Genomic DNA, 27872 nt, shown 5'->3' with positions numbered 1-27872 from the left:
TCCATGTATAAGAATGAAAACTATAATGTATTCTACAGATAACTTTTTTGTTTCTAAATGGGCAAAATTCATCTGTATAAATAAAACATATATTAGAGCCAGTATATATGCTTGTAAGATTTCTAATTGCAATGATAATAAGCCAAACTGTTTGCAAATATCACACACTCAGATGTGGCCCTTGATTCCAGGTAGTCTAGAAAGGAACGTTCAGAGTATCAGCTCAGGTGACTGCCTTCTTGTCCTCACCTCAAGAGCATATTGTTTTACACTAAACCCTGAGGGAATGAGCACAATTTCATTTAGACATTAGAATATTTGTTTCAGACACTGGAGCTGTGAAGACAGTCAGGCTCAACATCTCTAGCCTTGAAAGGTTCTACAGGAGTGCAAAGAATGTGTTATATCCTTTCTCGGTTCCCAATTTGCAGTGAGAATTTCACTGAATATCACAGTTTGCAGCTTTACAGAATACTACCAGATTAGCAAATCTGCTTCAGTTCTAGATGCAAGGAAAGTTAGGGAAATGAGTAGATAAGCTGTTTGTTCTTAAGAAATAAGAAAATGAGGAATTACTTTTCTGAGGTACACAGGCAAATTATCAATCGGTGTCAAAACTTTCCTTTGCCTTAAAACTAAAACTAAACAAACAAACAAACAAAACAAACAAAACACTCTTTCAGAGCTCTATAAAATGAAAATATAAGAGCATTTAAGGAATCATACTCCTATGCTCAAGAGATACTTAGGCAGCTTGAAAAGGTCTGCTCTGTTTTACTTGGAATGCTAGTTGGCACTACAAGAAGTTTGGGACTGGCAGTTTGTTGTGTACAGTGCACTGCTGCTGCATCAGCCAAGAAGAGCAGACTCTGAGGGAGAACGTCCTAGGCAATGTGCTGATGTCAGAGCTGCCTCTCTTTTCCTGCTTCTTATTTTGATTGCTTTTGCTTTTCCTTTTCAAACCATAATTTAGAACTGCAATAATTTAGTGTTTTTTCCCCTTCCAACAACAAAAATTTAATATTAAATGTACCCAATTCCTTCCGCTTTGCTACAAAGTATCTAAACTGAAAATACTACACGGACAAACATGAAAAGATTCACCACATTCTTTCAGGGGATATGGAGTAATTTAAGAAGTGAGTACTTGGGAGGTAGCCAGGCATAATTTTGATCTTTTAATCACTAAGCAATTGCAGTGTTATGAGGAACGTCTTCATAATCAGATCTTAGCTTTGGTAAAAGCACCTGGCTCATTTCACTGTTTCTGTCAGGTGTCTATTTAAAACACTCAGGGAATCAATCACTCTCTTATCTGAACATCCATCACTGCATGAATAAATTATGGTTCATTCATCACATGAAAATTATGTACCAATGCAAAGCTCAGCTTCAACTCTATTGGCCTGGAGTAAGCACTATGATATACGACTTGATGAAATATCAAGTTTCAGAGTAATGTTTATATTTTTATTTTTGTTTAAAAGTGTGCATGCATGTGAGACAGCATACTCGTGATAAGCATGAAGAAAAATGTGAACGTGCTCTCCATGCCCAGAGAGTAGGATTAGAAAGGGGATGTGACCCTACTGACTCCAAGGGACAGCAAAAAAAAAATTAAAAGAAAAAAAGTAAAAGAAATCCTCTTAATGTGGCATCATTAAGGTTTTTCTTTTATTTGTATCAATATGCACATATTTTGTAATTTGAATATCTAATGAAGGAAATGTAAAAGGAATTTTAAACAAGTAATTTGGGACTGGATTTAACTTTTAAGAAATCTATTACCAAGCTTCTGTGGACTCTACCATCATCATTTACTAGCTGCGTGGAGCTGGATAATTTGCTTTCTCTTTTCTTACCTCAGGATGCCACCAGTTACAATGGGAATTATAACAATACAAACTTTGCAGGAGTGGTTGTGATGACGCCATTAATACAGGCAAAGCATCCAGAACAGGGTGTAGCCTACATTCAACAACAGCTTTGGCTTTGAGTAGAAGTGGGGTTGTATCTGGGACTACTTCTCAAGGAATAACGTGCTAAGGTTTCTGGTAACTCTATTGGTTTTGTGACTAAACCATATTCTATGTAGCTAGCTGCATTTGGCTCAGAGCTACGGATGGCCTTCCTTGTTTAAATATTGATGGAAGAGAGGCAAGAAGAACTGCAAGAATTTTTCTTAAAATTAAACGAAGAGTCAAAAGTGAGCAGAGGGGTAACATCAGCTGAGGTAGACTCATTCTTAACAAGGCAATTTCAACCCCTAAAATATGTCAGGCAAAATTTATATTTGTTAAATTAAGTTTCCAGGTAATTGTTGCTTTCTGGCTTCCAAGATGCAAATTCATGATCAACTATAAATGTCAAGCCAGGCAGAAGAGGGTGCTAATTAAGTAATCTGGTTAAGTACTCAACTTTCAAACATTGTGTTTTTCTCACCTGCCCACCTATAAACTTCATACCAGAGAACAAAATAGCTTTAATTATATAAGAGCATAACATAATCTTGAAATTTAAATGATGTTAACAACATCAGTGATGTTATCTACATCTGACAGAAATAATGAAAAAGAAAATGCATTCTTACAGTCAGGAATAATGAGAATTAAGGAGTAAAGGTAGTTTGCTTCTGGGGGCGGGAGATTTCTGCACTTTTGTTTTAACTGATGTTCTAAAAGGAGCACCTGGTCATCCACCAAGGCCAGTGAGGCCTATCCCTGTAATGAAGTCTATGCCGGTAACAACTGAAAAGCAAGAATTTCCAATAATTATTTTTTGTTGCTAGACCTATGGTATATTAGTTTAAAATATTAAGTGGTTGAAACTATTATTCACAGAATAATATAGACAACGTTTTTCACGATTCTGTTTTTTTCAAGTAATTTTAGATTATTAAATAATATATTTAAGCTGAATACAACATACTGAAATATATAAGTGCTTAACATATTTTAATTGAGAATGCAAATTATGATTGTCTCCCTATGCCATTTAAAACTGCTTAAACCAAACAATAAGACTGTGTTCATAAATGATAGGTGGTGCCGAGTTGAAATCAGTAAAAACAGCATTTGAAAATACGAATAACTATGACTTTGAAATGGATCGTATGCAATGAATACCGCACAGCAAACATATCAGAAGGGTTTTCCCTTTCTTTAGTACCTATGTCTTTGGCAGTCTGCCTTGTTCACGGACCCACTACGCCAGGAACAAAATGGCAACAGAAATCCATCTGTTTGGTCCCATAAACACAAAGATTTGATTTCTCACTTGCACAGAAATCAGAGAGCTATTTTATAATGGAACTAGGAAACGTTTTCTCCATAACACAGGAAGTAACAACAGATGCAGGCTGACAGATCCCACCTACCCTGGGCTGTTTTTGTCCTTCGTCATTTCTGTGCAGGCAGGCAGGCAACCTTATATCTGTGTGGGAGCGGGGCGGATCTGATCGGAGTTCTGTTACCTGTGAGCCCGGTACTAGATGTCTCGCTAGCTCCACCCACTACCTCCGCCAGGAGCCCGGCTGTTGGGGGGTGGTGCTAGTATCAGACCAACATCTAAGGCAAAAAGAGACCCAAATCCCACATAGCAAGCTGTTATCACCCAAAGAATATGCCGTTTGGTGTGTACAACGAAGGGGGGTACTCATTACGATGACTCTTCAGACATGTATGTGAGAAAGATCTGGAAGTGTATTTTTCTTTGGGTGCTACAAGGAAAACACAGAAGCGATTTAGAGATAGTACCCATATCAGACTTTTAACCAAGGAACACAAGAATATTGATATTGACACTGCTATCACTGTAATTCACTGTGTTCTTACAATGTGCTAGGCGTTATGGTAAGTGATTTACATGCATGACTTCGTTAATCTCACAGTGGACTCTAAGGGAGGTGCTATTCGTATTTCTATCGAACAGAATAAACAATAGAAAATTACCAGGGTTTAGGAACTTGCCCAAGGTTAGGTAGTTAGTAAGTGGCAGAGATGAGATTTGAATTTTGTCCTGTAAGAACCCAGACACTGACTTATTGAGCACTTTACCCTACGTCCCTCCCCTTCATACATTGCTTTCAGGAGATCCCTTTATATCACCAGACCATTTTCCCTTTATATTAAAAGAAAAATCAGATAAGGTAAATTAATGATTTCTTGTGAAGCATTCTACTAGCGATAAGCCTCAGTTACCAAAAGTCAAATTAATACCCTCAAAAATTTAAGATGTCCTCAAAGTAACGTTTGACTTTTAATTTATTTTAGAAATAAGAGATGTGTATGATGATACACAAAATTTGTAAACGTGGTCTTCAGCTATAAATTACGCAGCATTATAACAAATTGAACTACCAGAAAGAATAAACTTCGTGTCTTTTAAGGAATATGTTGAGGGTGGAATAAAAGCTTATTAAGTTTTCTTCCACCAGAGATCATCACAAACATTTGGTTTCCTTTCTTTGTTTTTTTTTTGTTTGTTTTGGTTTGGTTTGGTTTTTGAGACAAGGCCTTGCTCTGTTGCCAAGATTGGAGTTCAGTGGCACCATCTTGGCTCATTGAAGCCTCAACCTCTCAAGTGATCTTCCTGCTTCAGCCTCTAGAGTAGCTCAGAGTACAGACACGTATTACCATGCCTGGCTACTTTTTGTATTTTTCAATAGACATGAGGTCCTGCTATGTTGCCCAGGCTGGTCTTGAACTCCTGGCCTCAAGCAATCCTCCCACCTCAACCTTCCAAAGAGCTGTAATAGCAGGCATGGGCCACTGTGGCTGGCCAAAAATTTGATTTTTTATTTATTTTTTTCAGATGGAGTCTTGCTCTGTTGCCCAGCCTGGAGTGCAGTGGTGCTATGTCAGCTTGCTGCAAGCTCCGCCTCCCAGGTTCAAGCAATTCTCTTGCCTCAGCCTCCTGAGTAGTTGGGATTACAGGCACACACCACCACGCCTGGCTAATTTTTGCATTTTTAGAAGAGACAGGGTTTCACCATGTTGGTCAGGCTGGTCTCGAACTCCTGACCTTGTGATACCACTCGCCCCAGCCTTCCAAAGTGCTGGGATTATGGGCACGAGCCACCACACCTGGCCTCAAAAATTTGATTTCTAAGTGGAGAAGTCCCTGTGTATTCAGAGAAGTCTTAACTTGTAAAGCAAAGTAGAAATGAGTTAGAGCAATGTTCTTAGAATACAAGTTCATTTGTTAATGAACCACATTTGAACACAAGGGTCCACCTTGCAGATTTCTAGAGGGTATCAGGGATGGGGAGACAAACCACTTCTCATCACCCTCATATTTTTCACTCTCATTCATCTGCCTGCACTGGAAAAGAAAACTTTCACAAAGTCAATCTCTATTTGACAGCCTAGTAAGAAAGGGCTCTTCCTGATTCCCTCTGCAGATAGTAGGGTCTGAAAAACATTGTAAGGCCCTGGTCTTGTTACTGCTTCTGTTAATCAGCATGTCCAACCCAGGTGAAATTAAAGTCAACTTGTTTTTAAGAAAGGACATAGCCTGGCTCCACAAGCATTTCATTTCTGCCACTGTTCTCCAGGAGGAGCTGCATTTTTCTTCACTTTAAGAGAAGTAGGAAGATATGATTTGCCATGTCTGGAAACCCTTTCTAAAGCCTTGCAGTACGAATAGTGCTAAGCTGTGAATTGATTAGTATGAATGTCCTTTCATTTCTGCCCCTAACATTTCTATTCAGGTAGAATCTGATTAAGTGGACATCTAGAGTATACTTCAAAAGTAAATAAGGTCTTAAATAGGCATCGGATGATGGACATGGATGGAAATGATGGTAAAAATGATGCTTTGGTAAGTAAGTGACAGGATGCATAGGAGACAGGCATGGTAATGAGGCTAGTCTTCATTTAGCACAAGCTGGAAGTGGTGCATCTGGGGTGCTGTCCTGAATCATGACCCAGTTAATAATGAGCAGTTCTCAAACTGCAGGCACCAGACAGCATGCTTCAGTATCCTGCCGATGGATTCACCTGGCACTGTGGAAATGCTAATGTTTGAATGGGCTCTTACAATAAAGCTGTTAAGACTCATGGTACTTTTCACCTCTATATTGTGGTTTGGTTTATAATGATTCAGATTTCACCCTTCTTTGGTATTTCATGCTACATAAAGCCTCTTAAATGACTGCAAACCTATCACTAGTCCACGAGGTTATACTAGAAATAAAATAGGTAAGATGAGTGTGTTTGTCTACTTCACTGTACTGCAAGACTCTTTAATAATAGGACAGCAGGTGGAGATTATCAGGAGTGCTTTAGCAGTTTCCATTTAATTCCCTGTAAATAAATGGCTCTGTTGGTAGACTCATTAGACAAAGGATTCAGAAACACCAGAAGAAGAACTCTCCTTGAATTCCTAATGCCTGTTGCCCAAGGTCATATCTAAACTATCCATATCTGTTCTTAAATACTGTGATTTATATTAAATTATAATAATGCTAATATCTGTGTGGTGTATATATATGGGGGTGTGTGTGTGTACATATAAATTTCCTACAAGAATTTTGTAACTAAATTTTTCAGATGATACTTTTTTTATAGATCTTCTTTAAAAAAAAAATGGGATACATGTGCAGAACATGCAGGTTTGTTACATAGGTATACGTGTGCCATGGTGGTTTGCTGAACCTATTGATCTGTCCTCTAAGTTCCCGCCCCTCAACCCCCACCCCCAACAAGCCCTGGTGTGTGTTGTTCCTCTCCCTGTGTCCGTGTGTTCTCATTGTTTAACTCCCACTTATGAATGAGAACATGCGGTGTTTGGTTTGCTGTTCTTGTGTTAGTTTGCTGAGGATGATGGCTTCCAGCTTCATCTATGTCCCTACAAAGGACATGATCTCATTCCTTTTTGTGGCTGCATAGTATTCCATGGTGTATATGTCCCACATTTTCTTTATCCAGTCTATCATTGATGGGCATTTGGGTTGGTTCCATGTCTTTGCTATTGTAAATAGTGCTGCAATAAATATACATGTGCATGAATCTTTATAGTAGAATGATTTATATTCCTTTGGGTGTATACCCAGTAATGGGATTGCTGGAACAAATGTTATTTCTGGTTCTAGATTCTTGAGGAATTGCCATACTGTCTTCCACAATGGTTGAACTAATTTACATTCCCACCAACAGTGTAAAAGTGTTCCTATTTCTCCACAGCCTCATCAGAATCTATTGTTTCTGGAATTTTTAATAATCCATTCTGACTGGTGTGAGATGGTATCTCATTGTGGTTTTGATTTGCATTTCTCTGATGATTAGTCATGTTGAGCTTTTTTTCATATGTTTGCTGGCCACGTAAATGTCTTCTTTTGAGAAGTGTCGGTCCCTATTCTTTGCCCAGTTTTGATGGGGTTGCTTGTTTTTTTCTTGTAAATATGTTGAAGTTCCTTGTAAATTTTGGATATCAGACCTTTGTCAGATGGCTAGATTTCAAAAATTCTCTCCCATTCTGTAGGTTGCCTGTGAACTCTGATGATAGTTTCTTTTGCTGTGCAGAAGCTCTTTAGTTTAATGAGACCCCATTTGTGAATTTTGGCTTTTGTTGCGATTGCTTTTGGCATTTTTGTCATGAATTCTTTGCCCATGTCCTGAATGGAATTGCCTTAGAAAGCAAAGAGAAAAGCAGGAGTGGCAGTTCTAGTCTTTTATAAAACAGAGTTTAAACCAATAAAGATCAAAAAAGACAAAGAAGGGCATTATATAATGGTAAAGGGAACAATTCAACAAGAAAAGCTAATTATTCTAAATATATATGCACCCAATACAGGAACACCCAGATTCATAAAACAAGTCCTTAGAGACCTACAAAGAGACTTAGACTCCCACACAATAATAGTGGGAGTCTTTAACACCCCACTGTCAGTATTAGTCAGATCAATGAGACAGAAAATTAACAAAGATATTCAAATCTTGAACTCAGCTCTGGATGAAGTGGACTCAGTAGATGTCTACAGAACGCTCTACCCAAAATCAACAGAATATGCATTGTTCTTAGCACCACATGGCACTTATTCTAAAATCCACCTCATAGTTGGAAGTAAAATGCTCCTTAGCAAAACGCAAAAAGAAATTATAATAAACAGTCTCTCAATACAACAGTGCCATCAAATTAGAACTCAGGATTAAGAAACTCACTCAAAAACCACAAAATTTCATGGAAATTGAACAAACTGCTCCTGAATGACTTCTAAGTAAATAATGAAATTAAGGAAGAAATGAAGTTCTTTGAAACCAATAAGAACAAAAATACAATGTACCAGAATCTTTGGGACACAGCTAAAGCAGTGTTTAGAGGGAAATTTATAGCAGCAAATGCCCACATCAGAAAGCTAGAATGATCTCAAATCAACACCCTAAAGTCACAAATAAAAGAGCTAGAGACGCAAAAGCAAACTAATCCAAAAACTAGCAGAAGACAAGAAATACCTAAGATCAGAAAAGAACTGAAGAAGACAGAGACATGAAGAACCCTCCAAAAAATCAATGAATGCAGGAGGTGTTTTTTGAAAAAAGTTAACAAAATAGATAGACCGATAGACCAATAAAGAAGAGGAGAATAATCAAATAGACACAATAAAAAATGATAAAGGGGATATACCACTGACCCCGCAGAAATACAAATTAACATCAGCAAATACTATAAATGCTTCTATGCAAATAAACTAGAAAATCTAGAAGAAATGGATAAATTCCTGGATGCATACACCCTCCCAAGACTAAACCAGGAAGAAGTCGAATCCCTGAATAGATCAGGAACAAGCTCTGAAATTGAGGTAGTAATTAATAGCCTACCAACGAAAAAAAGTCTAGGACCAGATGGATTCACAGCTGAATTCTACCAGAGGTACAAAGAGGAGCTGGTATCATTCCTTCTGAAACTATTCAAAACAATTGAAAAGGAGGGACTCCTCCCTAATTCATTTTATGAAGCCAGTACCCTCCTGACACCAAAACCAGGAAGAGACACAAGAAAAAAAGAAAACTTCAGGCCAATATCCCAGATGAATATCGATGCAAAAGTCCTCAATAAAATACTGGCAAACTGAATCCAGCAGCACGTAAAAAACTTATCCACCACGATTAAGTCTTGGCTTCATCCCTGGGATGCAAGGCTGGTTCAACATACGCAAATCAATAAACGTAATCCATCCCATAAACAGAACCAAAGACAAAATCACATGATTATCTCAATAGATGCAGAAAAGGGCTTTGATAAAAATTCAACACCACTTCATGGTAAAAAAACTCTCAAGAAACTAGGTATTGATGGAACATATCTCAAAATAATAACAGCTATTTATGACAAACTCCCAGCCAATATCATATTGAATGGGCAACAGCTGGAAGCATTCCCTTTGAAAACCAGTACACAAGGATGCCCTCTCTCACCACTCCTATTCAACATGGTATTAGAAGTTTTGGCCAGGGCAATCAGGCAAGAGAAAGAAATAAAGGCTATTCAAATAGGAAGAGAGGAAGTCAAGTTGTTCCAGTTTGCAGATTACATGACTTTATATTTTGAAAACCCCATCGTCTTAGCCCAAAACTTCTTGAACTGATAAGCAATTTCAGCAAAGTCTCAGGATACAAAATCAATGTGCGAAAATCACAAGCATTCCTTTACACCAACAATTGGCAGGCAGGGAGCCAAATCATGAATGAACTCCCATTCACAATTGCTGCAAAGAGAATAAAGTACCTAGGAATACAGCTAGCAAGGGATGTGAAGGACCTCTTCAAGAAGAACTACAAACCAGTGCTCAAGGAAGTAAGAGAGGACACAAACAAATGGAAAAACATTCCATCCTCATGGATAGGAAAAATCAATGTCATAAAAATGGCCATACTGCCCAAAGTAATTTAGAGATTCAATACTATTCCCATCAAATTACCACTGACATTCTTCACAGAATTAGAAAAAACGATTTTAAATTTCATATGGAATCAAAGAACACCATACAGCCAAGAAAATCCTAAGCAAAAAGAGCAAAGCTGGAGGCCTCATGCCACCTGACATCAAATTATACTACAAGGCTACAGTAACCAAAATAGCATGGTACTGGTACCATAATATACATATAGACCAATGGAGCTGAACAGAGCCCACAGAAATAACACCATGCATCTACAACCATCTGATCTTCGACAAACCTGCCAAAAACAAGCAATGGGGAAAGGATCTATTCAGTGAACAGTGCTGGGAAAACTGGCTAGCCATATGCAGAAAACTGAAACTGGATCCCTTCCTTCACCTTATAAAAAAAATTAACCCAAGATGGATTAAAGACTTAAATGTAAAACGCAAAACCATAAAAATCCTAGCAGATGATACTATCTTTTTAGAAAACAATGAAAAATTTAAACAAAAGTTTATAAATTCAAGCTCAGCTATTAAAAATTAAGCAATGGCTAATACTAATACTGGGAATATGGTAAGAATGTGGAAGTACCAATTATTTTTATACATTTAACCTGGGAATACAAATTGGTGATAAAACACTCCTATCATCTAGGTTAACATGCTATGCTGATATTTTAATTTCAATTTGGTGATGTTTTATATTTTAGTATGTTTTCAAAGACTAAAGATAAATTATTACTTAAAAATCCCAACTGATGAATAATCTCTTCAATATTATTTTTCAATTTTCTGTATCTAAGGAGATAATAATTACAAACCAAATCCTACGCCTTCCTGAAAAGAAAAAATGAGAGTGAAAACTGTGGCTAGTAATCTATTCCACAGTGGCTTGATATGTTTTAGATGCATGCCTAGGGCTGTAGGCATGCATCTTTAACAATCACATTTTGATGAACTGGAAATTATTCTATCACCCAGAACTAGAAAGGAATGGAAGTATCTTTTTCTTCTTTAACTACATACCAAATAGTTTACCATGTAATAATATACAATATATTTTCTCTACTACTGAAATCAGCAGTACTTTTCAGTATATATAGAAAAAACATCACATTTTCATTAGAGATTGAGCCGATTGTCCTGTGACATTAGGATTGAGGACAAATTGTGCAGTTGTCCATATGGCAGTGCTGAGCACAACTGTCCAGAAAATATTGCACTGTTTTCTTCAAAGCAGAGCCTATTAGACCATAGCTTTTTGGGGTAGGGTGTAGGTGTGTGAATAAACCAATAAATTACAAGACTGTAATTATCTAGATAACATCCTAGAATTTCTAAAACTGCTGTCCACCTTGAAAATTACCAATGCAGTCCTGCCGCCGAGGAGCACCACTCTCAGTCCTCTCTATAATATGGAGCAGACTTTTTTCATTTAGTTGAAGATGAAATAAAAGGTCAATTAAGTGAAATTTTCTTCATGCCTCCAAATATCAGCCACAGTAAAACCTCACTTATCCAGCACTTCAGCTCTCCAGAATCTAGTCAATTTAAGTGCAGAACCTAATTAGAACTATATCTAAAACTTGATTGCATTATTCTTCTTCAAGTAAGTATTTATATCTGGTTTCTCAGTCATTCAACACATTTATCGAATCCTTTGGTGAATACTTGGTGGCATGTTGCTAAGTACTAAGGATTCAATAGTAAGAAAAAAATGATCTGCTCCATCTCCTAGCAGGTAGCAGGGCAAGATAAACCCACAATGTCTGTATGTCAAATAAGAAGGTGATTGAGGTGGGGTGGGCAGTGACTATTAAAAGCCAGCACATGCCTTTAGCTACATGGGAATTCACAACACATAGTGGTTTAGAATCTCTGAATTTGAAATAAAATATCAGAAAAAAGGGAAAGCAAATATCAGGAAAAACACAAATTGAACTGAATTTAAAAAATGTTTTAAACTACAATAACTTTTATTTTGGGCTGCTCTAACAAACTGTGATAGACTGGGTGGGTTAAAAGCAAACTTTTTTTCCCTCACAGTTCTGGAGGCTAGAAATCTGAGATCAGAGTGGGACCGTGTGGTCAGGTTTTTGGCGAGGGCTCTCTTCCTGGTTTCCAGACAGATACTTTCTTGCTATGTCCTCACATGGTAGCGAGAAAGCTCTGGACTCTTCAACTCCTTTTAAGGGCACTAATCCCATCAGTGAGGCTTTACTTTCTTGATCTAATCTAATCCTTATAGACTCCCAAAGGCCCCCAACTCCAAATGTCATCTCCTTTGGGATTAAAGTTTCAACATATGAATTTTAAAGGGACACAGAATCAGTCCATAGCAGTAACAAACACAACTAGAAATACAATTTTTAAAAAAGCAAATATCTTCTGAATATGAACAATTGCAGGAACAACCATACAGCTATAATTTTCCATTATTTTGCTCCTGGCAGGTTCTAAGCACCTTTCATGGATTATCTCATTTAATTATCCCAAGAACAGCAACGGGGATGTCTCTCTTGATAAACTCAATTCATATGCAGGTGGGGCCTGAGGTACTGAGAGGTTAAGTAACTGGCCCAAGGTCATAAGACTAGTAAATTATGGGAACCAGAGTAGTGCCGATGTAATTCCACACTTACTGGACAGCTATATGGTCCTGCACTAACATGTTATGTCTGTATCGTAAACATACTGCTCTCATTTATTGAATCCTAACTGTAAGCTGGGCACTGGTAAGTACTTAATAAGTATCATTTAATTTAACACGAAGAATAAATCTACGAGAACAGCACTGCTTTCATCCCCATTTTACAGATGATAAAAGTGAATCTCCGAGCAGTTAAATGATTTGCACAGTTCCAAAGCAGACAACCCAGTACCATTCAATAGCCATATCATATAAGCCATATATGGAATTTTAAATGTTCTGGAAGCCACATTAAAAAATAAGTAACTTTAATTATGTTTTATTTAGTCCAGTATATCCAAAATATTACCATTTCAACATGTAGTCAGTATAGAAATGATTTGAGATATTTTGCAATTTTTTCATATTAAATCTGGGAAATTCAGGGTGTGTTTTTCATTTACAGCATATGTCAATACCAACTAGTGACTCCTGTTTCGGACATTATAACATAGGAAGATAAAACCATTTCTCTGGTTTGTGGTGGGTTTCCCAATCTCCTTCTTTCTTTATTTAGATGACTCTGGATTTGAATATAATTGTTTGACAATCTAGTCATTGTGTCCCTACCTTGATCTCCTACATTTACCTCTATGCGGATACCCATGGACGCAATGAGATCCACACGTATTACAAGGTATGTATGAACAGTCCCTAAAGGTCTGCACTGCTCATTAGAAGCCTAACGTGTAAAGTGGTTGTTTGTCCTATTTACATGGCACATCACACATCATATATGCTGCTTGGGTGTTTATTTATCTTTTTTTTTGCTTATATCACTCCAGCTAGAGTATAAGCCCCCAAATAGTTTTCTTTACATCTCTACAGTCCCAGCTTCTGGCACAGTGTCATGCACATATTAGATAATGCATTTTAGGGGATCACAACAAATTCCCAGTAGGAGGCATCTTGCAGCTTCACTGTATCTACCACAGCACCTTGCCAAAGATTCTCAATTCATTTTGTCTGAGTGAATGAGTTTTGCTTTATTGGCTAATATGAAAAACTCTATTGCACTCAGCATGAAAACAGCTATTAAAGAGAATATATAAGAGGGTTGTTGGAGATGATCTCAGAAATTTAGAACCCATTTGCCATCCCTTATTCACAGGGAGCCAATGTCAAATTGGGATCATGATCCTGGTTTCTTGGTTCCTAATAGTGTATTCTTTCCATTGTTTATATGATTTCTTTCTGCTTATATGCTTCCTAATTTCTCCCAAGGGGAGAGTACCGTCCTCTAAATCAGAGGTCAAAGATAATGAAATAAAGATTGTGAATTGTTGATAAAGACCAGTTGCATTGGTGTAAAAGGCAGAAAAGAGTGCAGTCTTAACATGTAAGATAAGAAAAATTCCATTCTATGCTAAATATCCTTTATTTTGGAGATATGAAGAGGGACATTTTACTTAATACAAAGATATCTATGAAATTAGACACTAAATCATTACACTTTCTTACCAAAAGTTCAGAGTTTCTAGCTTCTAGAAATAGTATTCACCTGTATATTGATAGACTTGCTAATTTTAAAGAGATTAACCACAAATATGCTGATGCTTTTGAACATCACTTGCTTAACAAATTGTTGGTTTTTTTTTTTTTAACAGAAGTACAAGAGCTTGACAAATAATCTCACAATGAATTTTAAAAGACAATTATATGGATATAAAACACAGCATAAAGGATAAAAGAAAGTATTTTGGAGCCTTATAATTCTGGATCTGAATCCTGATTATGCCACTTACTGCTATTGCACTGCAGGCACATAGAATGGAGAGATTTTTTTTTTTTTTTTTTAATTTTATTTTGCTCAGCCAGTAGTCACCCCCGTTTCTTTTTGGGGAAGGTACAATGTACCACTTTTCTTACGGGGTTTGAGTTGCATTGAGCTGACCTTTCTGCCCCAGGGGGAGCCTATGATTCAGGTCAAGCCGAACCCAAGGAAAATGACACTCAATTCCAGGAACTGTAGGAACTACAGGGAGAGAGGCATGGCTGGTCTTCCAAGGTGACCAGAGAGGATGTGAGCCTGTAGCTGCTGGAAGATGTTCTGCCACTTCTGCAGGGAAGGCTATGTGTGAAAGTAGCTGACAGAGAGAAACGTATAGTAAAGAGACGAAGAGAGGGAGATTATCTCCTTTAGGCTTAGGCATGACTGAAGCCAGCCACACCCCTAGACTTTATATGAACCATTAAACCACTACAACTTAGGTTTTCTGTCACTTGAAATTGTAAGGTTCTGATGAAAACTTCTCATCTTCATGTTTGCTTTTTTTTTAGATAGGCACAAAACACTCATTTTTATTGGGCTGTGGTGCGGACTAATTGAGCTCATATTCATAAAGCTCTTAGGACACAATACAGTGGTGGCTATTTTGATTTTAAATGGGGCTGGAGAGTGAAGTGATTATGACTTTGGGCTGTTGAGCCAAATAGATCTTGTTTGAAACCTGGATATGCTAATTACCAGTAGTGAAAACTGGAATGAGATTACATAACTTCTCAATTCCTGTTCCAAATCTGTAGACGCAGAATAATAATAAATACTTGATAGAAGCCTCATGCCGACCAGAAATGACATATGCAAGGGTCTAGCGGACTGTATGGCACATAAACGGGAGTCATGAAACGGTAGCTATGGCCTATGATATTATCAATTTCAGTAAGTACTAACTCTAATTTTTTTATGGAGAAAGGCCTATAAATAGTATCTCTTTTAGTTTTTAGGCTAAAATACATGATTATTTTAAATTTCTCCTTGGAGAGGAAAAAAAAATGTGAAGTGGATTTCAAAAAAGCTAGGGTGACCTTAAATAGTGAAAATGGATGTAGCATCCAGAATGTAAAGCTCTACTTTACTCTTTATCCATCTGACCCACTTTTGATTGGTTAGATCACTTTTGTTCATATTTGTACGACCAACCACATCCAATAAAGTAGTGAGTGATCAGAGCACTGAAGGGTGAGGAAATATATCACACAAAGAATGGTTACTATACCTGAGACTGAGCCTTGAGAAGACAGAGGAGCTTTGATAGGGCCGCATGCTATGGTGGTGAAGAAGGAATGTTCCGGAACACCAGACAGTAAAGGAAAACTATGGTGTGATAGTATCACTCTTATCTCACGTCAAAATGTACCCACTTTCCACAGTTTGAAGGTCACCCCCGTCCCATCATGTAGAGAAAGTGTACTGATTCTTTACATGGGACATAAAGTCATAATCACAAGTCCCCGATGTGCTTATAAAGTCACATGAACATATGAATAATTCGGGCTTTGAGTGTTTAACTGATTAAACAGATGTACTGATAATTACTGGAACAGGCACTTGCCTTTCATAGCATCACAGATCCTCACAATTGAGGGTGATTAGGGAGAAGACCTGACTGAATGAATGACAAGCCCAGATTCAAAGGCAATTTTGTCATTTTCTATGTTCAAGTAGAGACTCTGTCAAGAGCAATAAGGTCGGCAAGTAAGGTGTTGCTGCCAAGGAGAGCTCTTCGGCATCGGCTTTAGGAAACTCCTTATCAAGCCTCCACGGCCCGCTTCCTGTCACACCAACCTCATGACCATTCCCTCCCTCACTTCCTCAGCCACACTGACCTTTGTCTTCCTAAACACAGCAAACATGCTCCCACACTCAGCACTGTTCACTTGCTGTTCCTTAGACTGCAGAGTCTGTCACCAGATGTCTGCACAGTGATCCCTCATTTAGCTCTTATCTCAACTGTTAGCTCCTTAGAGGTGACACCTGGCCACAGCTAAGGCAGCTCCTCCCCACCCCTACCCAGTCACCTTCAGTCATGCCGCCCTGTGTTATATGCTTCATAGCAACGGTCCCCTCACCATGGAATGCTGTCTCGTTGAAACGTGTTTATTATTATCTCTCTCCTCCACTAACAGTAAGCTCAAAGGAAGTAGAGACCTCAACGATTGTATTCATAATTGTATGCCCAGCATCAAGAACAGCATCTGATTCCTAGTAGGCACTCATTACAGAATTGCTGAATTAATGGATTGTATTTTCTGAATCCATTCAATTGTAACATTAGCTAATTTTTAATTTTTCTTAGCACAGATAAATGTAGAAGTAAAGTTTAGATTAACCTCTGTCTAAACTGTTACAAATTACAAATTAGTAAAGTGAACTCAACTTTTTTGTGTCTCAGAATAATTTGACAATGAGCAAGGAAAAATTATCACCCCGGAAAAGCAATTTTTTTTCTTATCTGTTTTAGTGACATTCATAGCTTCAGAGTCAAAACACATGACATCACCCATAAAGTATGCTGCTTCAGAGCACATAAAAGCTCCTATTCTTCTGGAAATTGTCCGTACTATAGAATTACAACCTTTAATGAGTTTTTCAGTGGTTTCTTTTCTTTCTCCTCATCTGTTCAGTTTAACAAAGTTTACAATTCTGCCACAAAATTATCTTTTTCTTAAACTTTGACAAACAAAATGCAAAACTCTCTGAAAGGTTTCTCTATGATTTAGTGGAAGAGCAGTGTTGCTTATTACCACCGGGGACACAGTAATTCAAATGATCTTACTGCTACACATGCTCATGCAAACATGCATGCATATAACTCCAAAACAAAATAATTTAATCATGGGTAACATTACTTTCTAGTTTATTTAGGAGAAAATATTCAATATTAGGGTATTTTATCAGAAAAGTGTGAGATTTAAAGGATAAACATAATATCAAACTTGTTCTTTTAAAAAAAAAATGTGATATTATGTTTTCCCTCCTAAAATGACTTTTAGATTTGTATGGGAACATTTGCTGGTAGACCAATAATCAAAGCAAAAAATAATTTAAATGCAATCACGATTATCATGAATTTAACTGTTAAGTGAAAGAAACCAAACGCTTATTCTGTTATACATCTATAAGGAAAAAACAAAGAAGGTAACTATCTTTAGAAGAATGTTCCTTTCAGCATTGCTTAGAAAAGTGAAAAACTATAAGTAACTACAATCTAGCAATAGTGAACTGGATCAATAAACTGTGTGGGATAGTGAACCACAGTTAAAATAACTGGACTAGATAGATTAGATATATAGAAAAAAGAGCTCAATCTGAAACCGCCTTTGCAAAATTATAACAGAGAACATTATAACAGTGAAAGAAATCAGACCTAATTTGACTCCATCTTGCTTCTAACCCTTAAACTGGACTTATTCATCCCTGGGCATAGGCGGAACTAAGTTTGGGAAGGAATTCGGTTCATGGTTTGACTCTGAAACAAAATTGGTAACAGCCCTTTCCCAAAAAGACCCACTTCTTGCCTGGGGTCCAGTCTGCCTTTGCAGGACAAACAAATTAGCTACAAGATTAGAAATCACAATTTAGGAGTCATGCAGCCTCTGGCTCCAAGAGTCTGAACCTTCGCAAATTGCTCCTGGGAGTAACATCACTAATGTAAAACCTAAGATTTTTTGCTTGAGATGTTTTGCTGACCCTGCACTGGATGAATCAGCTGACACCACTCAGACCCAACCAGTTCTGCCATCACACCCAGGAACAGAAGACATTATGAAAACCTAACTTTGGCCCCCTGTGATTCTAACTCCAACCTGACCCATCAGCATTCTCCACTTCCCAAGCCCCCACCCACCAAATTATCTTTAAAAATTCTGATCCGAGCCCCTACCCACCAAATTATCTTTAAAAACTCTGATCCCCAAACGGGGAAACTGATTTGAGCAGTAATAAAACTCCCGTCTCGCACACAGCCAGCTCTGAGTGAATTACTCTTACTCCATTGCAATTCCCCTGTCTTCATAAATCGGTTCTGTCTAAGCAGCAGGCAAGGTAAACCCATTGGGCTGTTATAAATCAATCTCAATATGAACATACTTTGACATGAGAAAAGCAAATTGCCACAAGATGCATCCAGTATGATAAACTTTATGTACAGTTTTAAAAGCAAAACACTAGATTCCTATATTTCTTCATTCAACACATATTTTGGGGGCACCTGCTTTATGTCAGTCATTGTTCTAGGCCCCAAAAGAATAGATAATAGAAGGTCCCTGACCTGACGAAGTTTATAATCTAATGAGGGAATAGACAGCAAACAGACAAATGCATCCTACATGCATGCATACATACAAACGTAAGCAAACTCTATCAGGTAGCGGTAAGTTTTGCAGAAAAAAATACACCTTGGTATGGGTTCATGAAGGTAGTTCAACTATTAATCAGTTGGTACTGCCCATCCCCATTGGGAGGTGATTTCTGAACAAAAAACAAATGCAGGAGTCAGCAACTCACGTGAGACAAGACGGTGGGAGGATAAGCCAAGGGAAAGAACAAGCAGATGCAAAGGCCCAGAGGTGGAAATGTGTTTGGCAATGTGCTTGGTGTGCTCCCTAAACAGCAAAGAGGCCAGTGCACCAGGAGTGCCTGGAGCATGGCAGGAACAGGAGGGCTGGCACTGGAGCACTAGAGGAAACAGGGCCTTGAACATGACAAGGATTGGTGTTATATTTCAGGTACGATGGAGACCATGGAAGGGTGAGGAGAGGGGAGGATATGTGATCCAATGTTTGTTTTTGAAGGATCAATCTGGCTGCGGGGTGGAGAAGAGATGGAGTAGTGTTGCACTGATGCTGTAAGAGAGTAAGCAGAGAATGGTTAGGAAGATGTTGTAGTAATTCTGAGAAAAGATAGGGGATGCATGAGAGAAGTAGCGAGGGCAGGTGAAAAGGGACTGGAAATATATTTTGAAGGCAGAACCAAGTAGACATATTATTTGTAGATAAAATTTTATGTGGTAAAAGCATAATAATATATAAGTCAAATATATAACAGTTTTGACTTTAGGACAAGGAAGAGGGAAATGAGAAATATACACAAATTCAACCTCCAACTCTAATATTTTATTTATTTAAGACAAAAGCTATGATGTGAACATGTATCATCTTAACATTTGTTACGCTGGAGTTTTAGGTTATCAAATGTTTGCTTTATTACCTTTGTAATATTCTGGTTTTCATATTTTCCCAGAATAATAATACTCTAAACAGATAGAGTGATATTTATGCTTTATATTCTCTGAGAATCATTTTTTCATTAATTCATTCATTTATTCAACAAATACACTGTGAGTGCCTCAACATGCCGGATGCTAGTATAGGTGCTGTTGAAGCTACAAATAGCAAAATAAAGTCCTCATGAAGTCTATATCCTGGGAGAGAAAGAAGACAGCTGAATGAATGGATATATAACAATGCCATTTTGGATTAAGAGATATGAAGAAAAATGAAGCATGATGCTAGTTATTTTAAATTGGTTCTAGCTTTGTTTTCTTATGAGAGAAATATAACTCATTCCGTTTTATTCCTGTAATTCCTATAAATCATAAGTTTAATACAATATCACAGGTACATGGGCAGCTGACATTTGCAGGGAGGAAATTGAGCACAGGCACTGGAGTCAAAAGCCCTGAGTCAGAGTTTGGCAGGTGTTCCAGTTATCCACACCAGTTTAAAACAACAGTTTATCATTATTATTATCTTCACCATCATCACCACCATCATCATTATCATCATTAAATCTCATGAACTTTCAGGTCAGGAATTTAGACTCACATGAGGGGGGACAATTCATCTCTGTTGCATGTTATCAGCTGGGATGGTTCAGAAGTCTATGGGCTACAACACCTATATATTGGCTTAGCATATCTTGAGCACATCTTATATGGCCTCAGAGTAGTTGGACTTCTATGTCAGCTCAAGGCTTCAACAGCAAGTGTCCCCTGGGTTGTGTGTAGAAACTGAAAGGCTTCTTATGACCTAGCCTCAAAAGTCTTAGAGCATCAATTCTCCCAAATACTTTTAGTGAAACAAATCACTAAGCCAGCCCAAATTCAAGGGAAGGGAAGAAGAGTTAGACCTTACATCTCAAGGAGAGGAGTAGCAAATAATTTACTTTACTACAGCAAATCACTTAACTATTCAAAGTTGCATTACTCTAGTCCATAAGATAGACTAAAATCGGTTTGTCCCATCAGTCTTACCAGGAACTAGCAAGGAGACTGCAAAATTATTTTCCCCTGAGATGAGGAAGGGCCAGGAAACGCTTGAAATCCACTGGTACTAGAGAGTTTAGTATTCATAAGAAGGCTCTATTATTTTCTCCAGCAACTGGAAGACCATGACAGGAAAGTAAACTGAAGTAATGGTTCTAAAATATCCCAAACTCTATGGATCTGTCTTAGTTTTCAAAGTTTTATACCTTCTACAAAATAAGCAGCAGCTTCATTTCAGTAGAGGTACGGTATCATTTTACACCCAGCAGGTGTTTAGGAGAGTGTCAGGTAAGTGAAGTCTTTATTCTTAGGATTATAAAATCAATGAACTTTTCTTCCTAAGGCAGCTGTTAAAACCAACTCATTTTGAACATATTAATAAATATTCCTTTTCTTAGCTCTGAAATGAAATCAGATAGGTAAGAGTATAATCTACATTTGAAGAAAGCACGGGATAAACATAACATTCATTCCATCTGTGCCGTATACAATTGTAGTTTTTAAATGCTAGCTAATTCCATTCCATCATTTCCCTTTTAAGACTATCTAAAAGTTGGCCCATTGGTTTATATAACACATAAAGTTCCTTTCAATGTTTTGTAATGGGCCTTTGGATGATTAAAAAATACATTCATTTTGCAAGGGATTATGACTTTAGAAAAAAGACTTAAAGAGAAATAAAGATACCAATCTGTTATATAAATGAAAGCACTACAGTTCTACACACACACACACACACACACACACACACACACACACAGAGGCTACAGAAATCCTATTCTTAGTTTCCATGTTAAGGGAACATCAGCCTGTATAGTTGTCAATTCAAAGAGAAATTATTACAAAGATTACTAGAAAATATTTACACTGAAGATGTATACGTTTTAAATATACTGAATAAAATATTGGAAGATATTCATAAATTTTACAATCATATTTTCTTAGAAAAACTGAGAAACTCAAAATCAGTCTGGAAAAAAACTAACCATCCCTGGTGGAAGAAGAAAAAAAATAACATTTATATATTTTTCTAATACCCCTCCAAAACTGGGAGAATTTTTATATTTATATCACAGATTATCTGATAAAGTAAGCATTTCTTTTTTTGTTTTTTTGAGACGGAGTCTTGCTCCGTCACCCAGGCTGGAGTGCAGCAGCGAGATCTCGGCTCACTGCAAACTCCACCTCCAGATTCAAGCGATTCTCCTGCCTCAGCCTCCCCAAGTAGCTGGGATTACAGGCACACGCCACCACGCCTGACTAACTTTTGTATTTTTAGTAGAGACAGGGTTTCGCTATGTCAGCCAGGCTGGTCTCGAACTCCTGACCTCAGGTGATCCAACCACCTCAGCCTCCCAAAGTGCTGGGATTACAGATGTGAGCCACCGCCCCGGCCTAAAGTAAGCATTTCTTAAGTGTGTCAGATGCTCTTCTGGGATCTAAAGACAATTAGAAGAAACTGTTAACTCTGGAGGAACATATGACAGTCTGGGGCAGGCATTCTCCACTCCCTCATTGCAGGCTAGAGGGCAGAGAGTGAGGTTGGGGGGCCAACTTAGAGCAGCCACTGTTAACAAATTTCAAGCTGGGGAACAAGTGTGAGCAGATATGGTCATAGAAAGATCACATAGAGAGGGGAGGAGGCAGAACGCGAGCCCAGGACAATAAAGCCATGGATTCCCTGCCTCCGCCAACTTCGGATCTGAATCCTGACTGTCACATGGCAGTTGAGGTTTCAGACAAGTAGCATTAACAGCTCCAAGCTTCAGTTTCCTATTCTGTAAAGTGAAATTTTAAATCTGTGTTCATGGTTGAGAGGATAAGCATTCGTGTGGGGGTTCCCAGGGTGACCCATGGGCTGGCGTTGCATCAGGCCATGAGTCTTATACATCCTATAACAATGAGATGCTTACTAATGTTGAGATTTTGGTTTTCAATTTCTAACTCTTATATCTTTATTTCCTCAGTATGTGCTATGCTGTTTTCAATACTTCAAAATCCACTTACACTATCCAGTCATTAGACAGTTTTCCTTAAATGCAATACTCATCATCACTCCAATATCTCAAAGTTCTAATCCTATATTCTATGTGCGAAACAGTCTTCAAGCCCAAGTCTAGAGTCATTTACAGTTTGTCACCTAGATGTTTTTTGTTTTGTTTTGTTTTTTAAAAAAGACATTGACAACTCCAGGCCCATGATTGTGGCATGATTATGGAATTCTACAGGATAAAGAGTCAAATGTCTGCTATGGTAAACACTGTAGACCAGTGGCCTCCATATCCATTCCAACCTCTTCCTCCTTTTGCTTTATCTACAACAGAAGTTGCTGAGGGAAATACTTAAACTCCCAGCCTCTATTGCAGGCAGGGATGGCCATGTAACAAGTCCAGGTCAATGAGAGGTTGGTAAAAGTCTTTTTGCAAAAAACACAGAAGAGCCTTCTAAAAATGTCTACCCTTCACCCAATCCCCTTCTTCCTGTAGAAAATACAGATGAGATGCACCAGGGCACAGCCATCTTGTGACCATGAGGATGAAAGTCAAATGTTAAGCAGGGATGCTGAGGAAGAACACTGAAGGAGCCCATTTCCTTACAACATCCTTAGGCACCCATGGTATCCCTGTGCTTCCCAGTTCTACATTTCTTCTTAGGTGAGGAAAATAAACCTAGTACTCATTGTAAGCCATTGCTTATAACTATGCTTCCAATAGGGTAACCACCAGCCACCTACAGCAACTAAATTTTACATTAATTAAAATAAAATAAAATAATTCATTCTTCAGTATTAGGCAGCACAAGTATTGAATATTTGCATTATCATAGAAATTTATATTTAAATAGCACTGAAGAAATTTTGTTAATTTGCATCCATAATTATGAATGCTACAGATGCTAATATTTTCATCACTAAGCTAAAGGCAGAAACATTTCAGCCTCTGTCCCCCAACTAAGACCAGGGATCTGACTGTTTACTCTATATTGAGATATCACATATTGATTTATCACTAGCCTTTCATCTAAGACATTTCTCACACTTTCTTCGAAGATTAGATTAGCCTGTCAGAACATAGTCTTCACATAGCCCCAAGTAATCAAGCATTTTTCATAGAGATAACAGAAGACTTAAGAAAATTAATATTCCTATGCTAATATTTCAGGAAGAGAGGGAAAACAGCCACAATCATGTCACAATAACAGCAGCTGCCAAGTTAAAGCAACTGACAACCTACAGTGACAACAATGTACAGTGATGCCCCAGTGGTGGTTCTTAGCCCTTTGAGAATCTACCAGTCTCTTTTATTCTCTTAAAAATCAATTCATGCCTGTAATCCCAGCACTTTGGGAGACCGAGGTGGGCGGATCATGAGGTCAGGAGATCGAGACCATCCTGGCTAACGCGGTGAAACCCTGTCTCTACTAAAAACACAAAAAAATTAGCCGGGCGTGGTGGTGGGCACCTGTAGTCCCAGCTACTCAAGAGGCTGAGGCAGGAGAATGGTGTGAACCTGGGAGACTTGCAGTGAGCCGAGATCGGGCCACTGCACTCCAGCCTGGGCGACAGAGCAAGACTCCATCTTAAAAAAAAAAAAAAAAAATCAGTTCATGAGGGAGATGAGTCTGAGACCCATATCATTCACAGCTGCAAGCCTAAGAAACTTTGCCCTGCAGTCTTTGATTGGCCTTCAGTGAATACAGTCACGAATCAGTCTACAAAACGTGCAACCATAAAGCAGAATTAAAATCAATGGGAGGAAATATCTGATGAGTCCATTTCTTACCATTTTTAAATTAGTAACAGCAGAAGAGAAGGAAATTATAATCTCAAAAATACTTCTAACGAATTTCCTGATGCAGTGATTCTAATTTTAGTTCACTTATATACTTCTAAGTCACAAACCGCTGATTGTAATAATAGTATCCAATATTTATTGAATGTTTACTACTAGCCAGGCAGCCTTGCAAGTTCATACACCATACACTTTCATTTAATACTAAAAAATGCACTGTGAGATAGGTACTATCATCATATTAATTTTATGAAGAGACTGAGGCACAAAAAGTTTTTAAAAACTTGCCCTAGGTCACAGAACTAAGTAGTGAAGCTCAAATTCAAACCCACACAATCTGTATCTAGGGTCTTCACTCTTAATCACTATATGCTTTTAAATTGATCATATTCCTACAGAAAAAAGTCAGAAATTACTAAATGACACAATGGAAAAATATCACTTTCATTCCAGAAGAAATCTAAGACCACACTGAACCTTTTCTCCATCACTTATAACTCTACTTCCTGAAGAACAGAAAACAGCAATTATAAATACAAATATTTTTCAAGACATAAGTACTGTAGATTCAGGCATGATCTTTCAATCAAGTGTTAAAAAAAAAAAAACAAAAAAAAACAAAAAAAACGTAACAAGGCATCCCAAAGAGGCAAAGTAGAGTGGATATGCCAGAAATTAGAGGTTTTCAGAGGCAGGTATCAATTTTTACAATAACAATAACAAAACACTACTTGAGTCTTACAGTGCCAGGTCCTGTTCTAAGTACCTCAGATCAACACATTTTATTCTCATAATAGGTCAGAGGGGGAGATATTATTCTCCCATATAAGGGAGCAGTTGAGGTACAGAGACGGTCACACAGACAGTCAGCAGCGGTCCCAGGCATCTGGTCCCACAGCCCCTCCACTTTAAGTTAGGGAAAACTGTCTGTCTCTCAGGCCTTTTGTGGTCCAGCCCTTGACTTTGTCTCTAATTTCAGCTCCTACGGCTCTCCCCTCCATTCACTCTGTTGCAGCCCCCTTGCTGTTTCTTACATACCTCCTCTGCAAGAAGTTTGCTCTTCCTCTTTCCTCCCTCATCGGGGAGAACCTTCCCTAGCCTCCTAAAGTAACAATCCACATCCCCAATCCAATAACCTACCCCATGTTTATTGAATGAATGAATAAACAGACCTGTGTCAACTCCATTATCATCCTGCATTAGGTGCAGTGATGATACCAAGAACTCACTTCTGCAGAGGTGTCTCTATCTGCTTTCCTTTCCTTCCCAGTCTTTGGCACAGTTTTTAAAGAGTGGAAGCTAAGAATTCCAAGATAAAAAAAAACTCACTCTGGAAAACAACACAGTTCAGAGACAGAAACAGTCCACATAACCATGGTACTGCAAATGGTGTGTCCTTTTACCATCCCAGACGTTGCAAGAAACAAGACCAATAACCATGCGGACTTACTGATCCCTGCTTCTTTTCTTTGCTGATTATCTGTATTATCTTCACTTTATTGGTAAATCTTATACTTTCACAAAATGCATTCTGAGAGAGAAATTATATTCTTTATAAGAGTGTATGAAATAAAAGGTAGTATTAAAAACTAAATCATCTGTTTAGTTTTTAGTTTTACCACTGGGTGCACTGGCTCATGCCTGTAATCCCAGCACACTGGGAGGCGAAGGAGGGAGAACAGCTTGAGCCCAGAAGTTCCAGACCAGCCTGGGCAACATAGTGAGACCTCATCTCTATTTAAAAAAAAAAAAAAAAAAAAAAAGAGGCAGGAGGATCACTTGGGTCCAGGAGGTCCTAGGCTGCAATAAGCCATGATCACCATGCCACTGCACTCTTACCTTCCTACCTGGGCAATGGGAGTGAGATCCTGTCTCAAAAAACAAACAAACAAACAAACAAACAAAAACCAAACAAAGCAAAACAAAAAACCCTGTTAAATATCTACAAATTAGACTGAAATTCAGTATTCAGTTTTCATAGGTTAATCCCAAATTTGTCTTCAATTTATTTTTTTGATCAATGATGAAAGCAATACCTCGAAATAGGCTAAATTACTAAATCTTGAGGAGAGTTTTAAAAAATATGTCAAATCAAAATCAAATTTTTCTTATGCAAAAATGCATAAGAAAAACATCCTCACTAATAAGAAAATAAATAGAAATAAAAATAACACCATTTTTAACTCCTCAAATTAAAAAATTAAATTATAGTAATCAAAAATAGAGTTCAATGAAAGTAGAACCTCATAAAATTGCTAGTGGAGATAAGACCTTGCAATATGACAAGTTGACAAAATTCACTGGAGATTTATAATTGTACATACTGGTCCATAATTTCTATTTATTATGAATTCACACTGAGGAAATAATTTTAGATGTTGGAAGATTTTGTCAGATGGATGGTCACTGTAGTGCTCTTCTAAAAGTAAAAAATTAGAAACAATATAAGTATGACCAAAATGACTGGTTCAAAGTACATAATAGACTCTATAATGGAAGGTTTACTCCCACTTACTAGGCAGCCATTAAAAATAATACTATCGAAGAATATTTCATGACATGGGAAATTATCATACTATATCTTTTAGTAGGAAAAAGTAGATGATAATCTGAATCCATTTAAATATACAGAAAAATCTTAAGAAAATACACATAAAATGTTAAAAGTTTACTTGGATTACTAAGTTACAGATAATTCTGCTATTTTCCCTTTTATTTACATGTATTTTCTAAGTTTTTCTATAAAGAATCAAGGCCAGGTGGGGTGGCTCATGCTTGTAATCTTGGCAGTTTGGGAGGCTGAGGAGGGTGGATCACTTGAGGTCAGGAGTTTGAGACCAGCCTGGCCAAAATGGTGAAACCCAGTTTCTACTAAAAATACGAAAAAATAGCTGAGCGTGGTGGCAAACGCCTGTAGTCCCAGCTACTCGGGAGGCTGAGGCAGAAGAATCACTTGAACTTGGGAGGCAGAGGTTGCAGTCAGCTGAGATCATGCCACTGCACTCTAGCCTAGGCCACAGAGCAAGACTCTATCTCAAAAAAAAACCAAAAACAAACAAACTAAAAATCAAGACTAGTTTAGGAAAGAAATGATTATTCTAGTTTAAAAGACTGCTTGGAAGAAGGTTGAGAGTTCACATTTTCCCTGTATTTTAGCTAAAGTGATATGATGGGATTATACTTCTCTCAACAGAGGTTCCTGAGAGAGGATAAGATTCATTACTCAGAAAAAGGAGAGCTAACTCTTACAAGATGTATGATTTTTCATTTTCTCTTCATCTCCAGTGGTTTAAATACTGCCCACATGCACAAATCAACACCAAGCCAATTTTTCCTCTACTTTTAAGATCTAGTTTTACCTTATCAAAAGTTTAAATACTGGCACTAATCCACTGAATAAACAACTGTCTGGCACACTAATTAGCAGAACAGAGGCTGAGAGAATAAACTCTGTTTAGA

General features: G+C 37.8%; 1 protein-coding gene across 3 annotated transcripts in view; it reads right to left on the bottom strand.

Annotated features, from left to right (window-relative positions):
* The window catches only part of OXR1 (oxidation resistance 1), a 463267-nt gene that overhangs the window by 298244 nt on the left and 137151 nt on the right, over window positions 1-27872 (bottom strand). The window contains exon 1 of one of the 3 annotated variants that reach the window (XM_025393717.1): window positions 3377-3498. The exons of the other annotated variants lie outside the window; for them this stretch is intronic. Within the exon in view, the coding sequence (XP_025249502.1) occupies window positions 3377-3402 (26 nt within the window). The 5' untranslated portion in view covers window positions 3403-3498. Of the gene's footprint in view, window positions 1-3376; window positions 3499-27872 lie in introns of those variants that run through there. 3 annotated transcript variants of the gene reach the window in all.

Source organism: Theropithecus gelada, chromosome 8 (assembly GCF_003255815.1).
Source record: "Theropithecus gelada isolate Dixy chromosome 8, Tgel_1.0, whole genome shotgun sequence".
NCBI classification, from domain to species: Eukaryota; Metazoa; Chordata; class Mammalia; order Primates; family Cercopithecidae; genus Theropithecus; species Theropithecus gelada.
This window is presented reverse-complemented; position numbering and strand designations above follow the sequence as displayed.